The sequence below is a fragment of the Poecile atricapillus genome, chromosome 3 (genome assembly GCF_030490865.1).
Source record: "Poecile atricapillus isolate bPoeAtr1 chromosome 3, bPoeAtr1.hap1, whole genome shotgun sequence".
In the NCBI taxonomy this organism is placed as follows: Eukaryota; Metazoa; Chordata; class Aves; order Passeriformes; family Paridae; genus Poecile; species Poecile atricapillus.
The window spans coordinates 10,418,493-10,428,041 of record NC_081251.1 but is presented as its reverse complement, the minus strand read 5'-3'; the positions used below and the strand labels follow the sequence as shown (position 1 = coordinate 10,428,041).

Here is a 9,549-nt window from a genome sequence, read left to right as displayed (position 1 = left end):
CTGCATGGAAAAGGCTAACTCTACAAAACGTGAGCAGATGGACACTGTAGTATGAGCAAAAATGACACCTGGTATTTTTTGTTTCTGTGCACACTAGAAGCTTTTTTTTTTTTTTTTAATTCTTAGTATTTTTTAGAGATCAAACCTGACACACAACCACCTGTAATCACTCTCAGGATGTGCCTACAGTGTAGCTGCAGGTGTGGCTGCAGCACATGTAGATGTTCAACAGCAGTGCAGAGGGGGCAGATGGCACACTCGTGCTGACAGCACACTCGTGTGCAGCCTCCAGAGGGTTTCCCAGCTCCTCAGCCCCTGCCTTCCCAGGCTGGCTGGTCAGTGCACACACTTGGCCCGCTTCCCAAGAGCTGCAGTCCTGCCTGAGGTGACTGCTGGATAATGCCCCCTTAAAGCTGTATCTGCTGAAGGAGTAAGTGCTATAAAAATGAATGGGAGAGTGCTGGGACCCCAGGACCCCCCAGCAGTGTCTGGGTGCTGCCTTCCTCTGCTGCATGAGCAGTGCACTCTGCTGTCCACAGCCCACACTGCAGAGCCCAGCAGTTTGCCAGGAGAGCACACTCCCTGCTTTTAACAACACCACCAAACTCATAAGTTTAGGTTAGCTTTCTGTTAATCTGAAAAGCAGAAATTTGTAGACTGGGATGAAGGGAAAAAAATAATGACTAAATTCTAGCTCTTGTCAGCACTCTCTGGTCACACAGGTGAGCATCAGGTTTGGTGTGGTGTCACCAAGGTTCACTTGTTTTGCAGCCTTGCACTGTATATTCAGATAAACTAGTTTGCAGTAAGTGGGATATCCCAGATCCTCCCCTTTTGCCATGGAAAAGCAGGAAGGGGTCCAGCAGCATTCCATACCCTTCACGCACCCCCTGGCAGAGGAGGAGACTTTTCCACATACATTGGAAGGGAGATGGAAAAGGGGAGACAGACTTGCATTCCCATTTCAACTGGGATTTCAGGTTTCCCCCTTCCCAGACAAGCCAGAGCACTTCCACATCCTTTGTCTCTTTCCCATACTTTGGTTGCTGTTCATGGTGTAGAAGATGAATTTCACACAGAATCTCACAGTGTGTCAGGGTTAGGCATTCTCTGTTTACCTTTGAGGGTGTCTGTCCCAAGGTATGATTCAGCCACACGATTGCACAAGTGTACTGCTCTGCACCTACATTCTCGTGGGATTATTCCTATCTCTCAGGTGTTACAGATGGAATTTCAGCACCTAACTCCTGTCCTAGATTGCAGTTTTCAGGCCTATAGGCTTAAATGGCTCCTTGGATTAGCTTTCAGTTACCACTTTGGTCATACCTTTGTAGTTGAACAAGCCTTTGTTATTCAGCCAATGTGGGGAAAAGGGAAAGATATTTTTAATGTACAGACAGAGGCACACCAGAGTCCCCATCCTGGGGAGTCCCCAGTCCCCACTGACCAGCCTTTTCCATAGCAACAGAAGTTAGGTTGAAACCTACTGTTGTGAGGCCTGGACACAGCTGGACCAGATGTTCCTTGCTGGGAGACAAGGATATCCTTCAGGCCCACTTCACATCCTCCTTGTACAACACAAACACAAGTGGTAAAAGAACTGATCACCGTGAGCTGTAGGAAGCAATGCTCTGGACTGCATCCAATCCCTCCCTGCTCATGCACTAAAGGGATCCTACAAGGAGAATCCTGGAAATCACCTTAGGAAACAGAGCAGTGTTCAGCTCAAATGGTCACAACATGCTGGAAGTAGGACCTCCAGCTTGACCAGATCTCTCAGCAAACTTTTTTCATAAAAAACAACCAGACCTTCCATTCTGCATGAAAGCCACAGGCTGGGGTTAAATCTGTTTCCCTGATCCAGCCCCTGCTTCTGTTAAAAGCATGAGGCAGGTTGCAGGAGACAGCTTCAGGAATCAAGAGACAACTCAGTATGAGTTAGTAACTTGTTCCATTTTATCACAGTTTCAGCTACATTTTTATAGTATTTTGGAAAGGTAGCATGTGATATTTTATTATGATTGGATAATTGCTGTTTTTTCACGCGTTAACTTCCACATTTCTATTGGTCCAGCTCATAACACCCCAGCTCTATAAGATACTTTTTAGTGGAACTTACAAGATACATTAAGCGGTTATATGAGATACATTCTGCAGAATTCACATCCTGACAAACTTCACAAGATACATTTTGCAGATTTCTCATCCTAAATTCTCATCTATTCTTCGTTGTCTCTAACACTTAGTCTTCTTCATATATTTGATACAATATTGTGCCAAGGACTCATGCTAACTCAAAGTCAGGGTTGTGCAGGCCTTCCAAGGAGTTATGGCCTCGAGAAGCAAGCCATTCTTCAACAGCAGGTGAACAGTCATCTGCTGACATTAAAGAGTATTGGATATTATCTTCCTATTAGCAATCTTACTGGTTTTGCTTTTCTGAATCCTTCCCCTCCTGACAGGCAAGGGAGAGCATGATCTGCACGGCTGAGCTTGCCTGAGACAGAGGAGTTCAATCCCACAAAATTGGAATAGTGCACCTTTCACTCCTGTCACTTTTTAACAAGGTTACCTACTAGATGCACAGTGCAGCCCTCACTTGTAACAGCCCTAGAGATTCAGGCTTTTCATGCAGACTAAACCTCCACTGCTCACTCAGAAGGCAGGCAGGTGGAAGGGGGACATATTCTGGCTACGTGACAACCCAACCCTTTGGCCTCAATGTGCCACAGCTTTCCATTTGGAAAGGCTCTCCTTGTTCCCCATGCTGCACTCACACTAAATGTGCATAAAACCCTTCTCACACTGCTCGGTGCCCTGCTAACCTTGGCATTCTGTCAGCTTTCCCACCTTCCTGAAAAAGCAAGGGAAAGGCATTGCAACATGGATAGTTATGTGACAACTCCTCCTCCCATGTTTCAGTAGGACAAATGGAGTCCTAAGGAAAAGCACAGGGTGATGATGTTACTCTTTGCCTTCTTCTGTAAGGCAGTGATGTTATTCTTTGACATTCTGTAACACATTATGGAATTTTTTGTAAATTTAGAGGTAAATCATCAGGTGAGAACAGTTACTCATTGCCAAATTAACCCTGGCTACAGGGAACAAGCCAAACAGGGTCTGCCAGTGACAGCTGTGGAAGGAAAGTCAAGGCTTGGGACAGTAGGTTTATAGGTAGGAAATCTTGGGAAAGCAGCTGAGAATTATTAACGTCTGAAGTATTTCTGGCCAGAGTAAAGAGAGTCACAGTGCATTAGCAGCAACCATCTGTTTGACTTACTGGTGCAACCCCATGACTTTGACAAGGGCAGTGGAATGGGCAGGACTGACCCAGGAGCAACACAGATGTGTGGAATTCTCATGCAGAGACAACCCCTAAAGCCCAGTGAAGGTAAAAAGCTACAGCACCTCATCTTGAAAAGCATCCAAAGCACACAACCCTGCTCCTTTCACAGCCTGAGAGGTTGCCTGAATTTCACAAAACATTACATAAAAGAATCTTATTACTCTCCATTAGGCTTTTAATTCTTAAACTTTTATAACAGGAAACTTTGCAGGACAAGGGGAGTTACTAAATACATCCTCCTCTTCAAGTTTTGGTTTTTTTTTTTTTATATACTGAGCATTATGCCCTATGATGTGGACTATCCCCTTGGTCAGTTTGGGTCACCTGTCGCAGCTGTGTCTCCTCCCACCCTCCCAGGCATCCCCAGCTTCCTCCCCAGCCTGGCAGTACAAAAATCAGAGAAGGCCTTGGCTCTGTGCAAGCCCTGCTCAGCAATAACAAAAACATTTTCATATTATCAACCCTGTGTTCAGCACAAATCCAAAACACAGCCCCATACCAGTCACTGTGAAGAAAACTAACTCTACCCCAGCTGAAGCCAGCAGGGCTATTTAATAATTTCAGCCTGAAAACACGAAAGCCAGAGAACTAAATGACTCGTGTGCATGTGAAAGGGGAAAATGTGAAAACCCTACTGGCCAAAATTATCTTGAAAGAATTCCAGATTATGCTGAAATGCATGATGACAGTTCATCCTTTCACAGGAGAGACAAGGAAATACTGTGGAGAACTGGCAACTGCTCCCAGCCCTGTGCAGTATTTCTGTGCCAACAACTGCATGAGAAGTAATTAAGCAACATTCACAAAACAACACAAGCTGGAATATTATCTCTAGCATCTTTGTTTTCTAAAATACTTACTCACTGTTAATATTTTGATCTATATCCTGTCAGTTTAAGTGTTCTGTGCAGAATCACATCTGCGATCTCGCAGTAAAACTTCGTAAGTCACATTCAACTGTTCATTACTGTTTTTTTAATTGTCTCAGCATGGTCAGTGAGGAACATGTTTAGTTTTAGCTCACCTTCTCACCATCAGTCAAGAGTTGGTAGGATTTCTCATTTTAAGACTGAGGTGGCATGAAGTGTGTCAAGTCATTGAATTATCTGTGCTGTTTTAGAGACAGAATACCAAGATATGTGGTAGCAAAGCATGTGCTTAATATATCAAGTCCAAAATTAAGACTTCTGAAGGGGAAAAATGGTCACTGCCTATTTCTCAAACTGTGAATGTTCACAGACTGGTATCATTTATCATATTTCTGTAATTTCAAATGGCTACAGTCAAGTGTCAAGAGCACAAGCAATAAATGCAGCATTTTGTCAGCCCTCTTCCAAATCTGCTCACTGTGGATGCTGCAGTTTCATCCCCACACTGAAAGTGATCTTGGTGAGGCTGCTGGGAAGGATATCCAGAGGCCCCAGTCTGATCTCATGACTCACCCAAACAACCTCACTCTCTTCAGTGAGTCTCATGCTTGTGCAGACTCTGGGATCATTCATGGAGGAACTCACCGTAAGCAGAAATGTCACTGGCATAAAAGACAAAATCCTAATGCTTATCTGAGCAATCAGAGAGTATTTCTGTCATTAGAACTTGTGTTGCTATAAACTTGCTGACAATTTACAGACTTCAGTAATGGTCCCTCCTACCCTGTGAGAAATGATGCTGCCTGGGACTTCACAGGAAGCTCCATCAGACGGATTTTACACTCTATCTTTCAGGAAACTGATCTCTAATAAGAGAAAGCCACAATTCCTCCTGTGAATATTTTCTACAGTAAACTCTGCAGACAATCATGAGATAAAAAGTACATTTTCACTTTTATTGTCAATTAATCTGTCCAATATATTCATTATAGAATTACAAAGTATTTCTGTACAAAATCTGTAGATGTGTCTCACAGAGATCAACATTACACATTCCCTCAAGAACAAAAACCCCAAATCCAGTTTCTTTTGCAATCATAACCAATTTTTAACTTATCTAAGAATGAAGTGCTTCCACAGGTCATAACAGATGTAAATGAACTTGGGTTCCATCCATTGATGACAAAAATCACGTTTATGGGAATCGCATCACTGAATTTTCAATAACCCCGCTTCTGTTTTTCTTCTTTATCAAGAATAGCCTGTTTTAGACTCAATGCAGCATCTTCAAACTGGGGGTTTAACTCTAATACTTTCCTGAAATCTTTTATGGCCTCATCAAAATCTCCTGTCACAAAAAATGAAACAAAGGAAAAGTAAAATTATCTTTAAGTGCTCATGTTCACAAACCTCTCACAACTCAAAAACACCTCCTAATACACCCACAAAGTAGCAGCTACTTCCTGGATCCACTACATTTGAATTCTCCACAGGCTCAACTGGGAGTCAAAGGGTTTCACAGCAAGAATCTCAAATGGACTTTATGCTCAGTTCAGCCAGTTTATTCCCAAGAGAAGGAGACAAAAGGCCCACACCAATAATGAGGCTGCCCTAAAGCTGGCACACAGGCACAGAGTTTCCAGCTGGTGCCCATGGCCCGGCTCCATTCTCTAGTCCCTCCACCTCTGACATGGCCAAGCACTAACAAAAGGCACAGTGCTGTAATTTTGTTACGGCATCATCAAAAACGGGACAGGAAATTCCCCAGAGGTGGCCAGTAGCCCACTGGAAGTTGTGAAGGCTGCGCTCACCGCAGCTAAAGCTGCTCGGGAGATGCTGTATCTCACATTTAATGGTAGTGTTTGGAACTGGCTTGTTTTACCCCAGCACAAATTCTTCCGCAAGTACACCCTTCCTCCCGTTTTCCACGGAATAGGATCCTTTCTAGCGACTCGGCTAGGAACAGAGGGGTGTAAGGAGGCCCAGGTGGGGCAGTCAGCAGCTAAAGCTGCTGTCACTGCTGAGGACGTGTGGCGCCCGTGGCAGGGCCATGTCCCTCGTCCCGCCCGTGACCCGGCGCTGCTCGGGTGGCGCTGCCCCGCCCCGGCCCGTACCCAGCCGGTAGCGCACCAGCCCGCGGTTGTAGTAGGGCACCTCGAAGCCGGGCTGGCACTCGATGGCGGCCGTGAAGTCCTGCACGGCGGCGGCGAACTCCACGCTCAGGTACCGCGCCTGCCCGCGATCGTTGAGCGCCGCGGCGAGGTCGCAGCGGGCACTGCGGGGACAGAGGGAGCGGCGTTAGCGGGGGCCCGCCCGGAGCGCCCGCCCCGCTGCCCGGCCCCGGCGTTACCCCGCGGGGCTGCGGGCGATGAAGCGGCTGAAGAGCTCCTCGGCCGCCGAGAGCCGCCGCGCCCTCAGCTCCGCCCGCGCCGCCGCCAGCAGCTCCGCCGCCTCCCCCGCCATCGCGCTGACGTCACGCGGGGCGGGCGGCCGTGACGTCAGGGGCACGCCGGCGCGCGCCGCGAAGGCGCGGGAGAGGCGCGGCCACGTGAGAAAGGGTGCGGGGAGACAGAGCCGATCTCACGGCAGGGCGCGAACACTTGGTACTGAAATACCGAAATACCGGGACACTGAAATACCGAAATACCGGGATACTGAAATACCGGGATACTGAAATACCGAAATACCTGGATACTGACATACCGAAATACCGGGATAGTGAAATACCGCCGTAGGCTCAGCTAGTTAGCTGCTCCATTCTCGTGAGACCCGCAGCTGCAGTACGGCGCCCAGATCTGGGGCCGCAGCACAGGCACAACATGGAGCTGGTGCAGCGAGGCCAGAGGACACCAAGATGATCAGAGCTGGAGCACCTCCCCTCGGGAGACAGGCTGGGAGAGCTGGGGTTGTTCAGCCCAGAGATGGCTTTGTAGAGACCTGAGAGCACCTTCTAGTACCTAAAGGGGCTCTAAGAGAGCTGGAGAGCGAATGTTTACAAGGGCATAAAGGGATAGGACAAGGGAGAATGGCTTTAAGCTAAAGGAAGGAAGGGTTAGGTTAAATATCAGGAAGAAATTCTTTAGTGTGAGGGTGAAGAGGCTCAGGCATAGGTTGCCCAGAGAAGCTGTGGATGCTCCATCCCTGGAAATACTCAAGAACAGGGTGGATGGGCTTTGTGCTACGTGGTCTAGTGGAAGGTGTTGTAGCCCTTGTCAGAGGGCTTAAAACAAGATGTTCTTTAAGGTCCCTTCCAACCCAGGCCGTTCTATACCCGGTGATTCTATGGAGATGGGGTTTATCCTTACTGGCCTAAGATAAGAGAGGTGCTTAGGTGAGAGCACAGAAGAGGTCCTACACTCTGCTCTCCTCTCAGAAATGTGCTCGGGCACAATGTGAACATCACAGCTCACAGCTCTTGTCAGGCAGCCGAGTGCTGGCTGGTCCTGGGGACAGCTCATCCCCTGCATCAAGCGCCTGCAGCACTGCCAGAGCACAGGCCCAAACCAGCAGTAAGGTAGGACAGCGAGACATCACTCCTTGGACGTTTGTGTGTAACAAAGATGACACTTCAGCTCCTGAAATCTGTTCCAACAGATGCAGGCTGCTCTCAAGCTGCACGAAAAATGCCAGGTTCCAGGTTGCAAGTTCGTGGAGGTTTCCTTAACCTGTTGAAGATGACATCACCCAAGCTCAACAACCCGACTGACACACTGACTGCTGCGTGTTTTCAAGCCCTTTATTGCTGTGGTGGGTTTAACTACATTTGGCAAAAGAAACCAGCACTAACATACGCTTTTACTGGTATCATCACTCCAGTAGTACAAAAAACATCTATGGTAATATTATCAAAATTACTGTGACATTATTTCAACTCTGGAATTGCTTCCTTCAAAAAACTCTGAATTCTGAGAAAACTCAGTAATTTCCTGTGGAATTAGACAAAAAACTGGAGCCTACTCAGAGTAGAACATGTTGATCTGAGCCTACATTCAAGTCACACGGTTTTGAAACTGGTCTCAATCTATAATAAGAATGCTTTGACCTTAAATCTTTTTTTAAAAGTGTAGCAAAAAATGGAATCTATTTACATGGTAATTTCTTCAGATAAATGGAAGCAGTAAAGGTTTTTCTTGTGGGTTTTCTCTTTTGGGAGTTTTTGTAATGTTTCTCTACCAGCAGCACTAATTGCTACAATAGAGTACCTGAGTTGTATTTCAAAAGAAAACAACATTTTAGAGGCCATTTTTAGCAGTCATAAATGCAGATACAGAGTTTATCCTCAGCTTACTGTGCTGTGGCACAGAGGACAGGCGTTATAATGGCCTGCTTCTTTGGCTTTCATACAATGCTTACAGACACTGCACATCCAGAATCGATACTCCAGGATAGGGGCTCCGGTTGCAACACACACAGGAGGTTTACTATCTTCACTATAAAAAAAGAAAAAAAGAGTAAAGCTGAAATAATAAAAATGTGGTGTGCCAGTTACTGATTAGAACTTATTAGCTCATGTAACACTTCATTGTTCATGTAACCAAGTATAAAAATCTTCACACCAGAGAATACCCACCCCCAGAATCATAAAGTCAACAAATCAGGAGCAGCAGAACCAAAAGATGGGGTGAAAAGAAGCAGTGAAGGCCATATAAAGGTTAGACCTGATTAGACACCTGCACTGCTATTACACTCCTTCCTCTGAAGCCTGAAGGGTCAACTTGACAGCTGCTACTGAGATTCCATACAGCTGCACAGTAGGATCAATCAAGACAGGTTAAAATCCTGTTTGCTAAAAGAAAACTGATTCATAATTGATTTCCATATTTACAAGTTCCATGCTCTTAGCAGGAAGCATGTCAAACACACATGTGGATACAGCCACTCCAAGGACTTACCCCTTAAATGTGCCATTCATACTAATTTTAACTTCACACCAAATAGATTTAAGTAATTCACAGAACACTGGAGACCTGTTAGTTAATAAAGGTTGAACAGTCCCTTGTCGATACTTTCATCAGCCCACCATGGTGAAGCAAACAGTAACATTCCTACTCTAATGTCAGATGACACTGTCTCAAAGGTCCTAAAACTCCTGTGCTTTGTCTACTTACATTTCAAATTAAGATGAAGTTACATCATCATGCCCAGTTCCTCAAATGGAGTTAGTGTCTCTTTTCCCAAACAACATAGTGCTGTATTACCTTCCTCCAAACTGCCTAACGCCTGCCTCATTCTTGCCCAATATTTGGTTTAAGCAGCAAAGAACTTAATTAGTTTGGTCACACACAAAACCTGCTAAAACCCAAAATGCAACCAACAGCACAAAAAAGTGATAGT

At 45.8% G+C, this 9,549-nt stretch overlaps 2 protein-coding genes across 3 annotated transcripts in view; both read right to left on the bottom strand.

The window, feature by feature from the left end:
• Positions 1-5,148: 5,148 nt before the first annotated feature.
• TTC32 (tetratricopeptide repeat domain 32) lies at positions 5,149-6,723 on the bottom strand. Its single transcript, XM_058835776.1, has 3 exons — positions 6,566-6,723; positions 6,330-6,490; positions 5,149-5,563 (listed from the first exon to the last, which is right to left on the bottom strand). Exons 1-3 carry the CDS (start codon positions 6,676-6,678, stop codon positions 5,436-5,438), a joined length of 402 nt encoding a protein of 133 aa, XP_058691759.1. The 5' UTR covers positions 6,679-6,723; the 3' UTR covers positions 5,149-5,435.
• A 152-nt stretch (positions 6,724-6,875) lies between these two features.
• Positions 6,876-9,549, bottom strand: part of WDR35 (WD repeat domain 35) — a 44,002-nt gene continuing 41,328 nt past the window's right edge. For both annotated transcript variants that reach the window (XM_058835774.1, XM_058835775.1), the window contains one exon: positions 6,876-8,645. In XM_058835774.1, coding sequence (XP_058691757.1) covers positions 8,495-8,645 — 151 coding nt within the window. In that variant the 3' untranslated portion in view covers positions 6,876-8,494. The remainder of the gene's footprint in view (positions 8,646-9,549) is intronic.

Bases quoted from the DNA above. Each gene is read 5' to 3' on its own strand.
- TTC32 (XM_058835776.1), bottom strand. From the start codon at position 6,678: ATGGCGGGGGAGGCGGCGGAGCTGCTGGCGGCGGCGCGGGCGGAGCTG. The intron at 6,491-6,565 runs GTAACGCCGGGG...CTGTCCCCGCAG, and splicing joins ATCGCCCGCAGCCCCGCGGG to TGCCCGCTGCGACCTCGCCG. The intron at 5,564-6,329 runs GTACGGGCCGGG...TTTTTGTGACAG, and splicing joins GCTGGTGCGCTACCGGCTGG to GAGATTTTGATGAGGCCATA.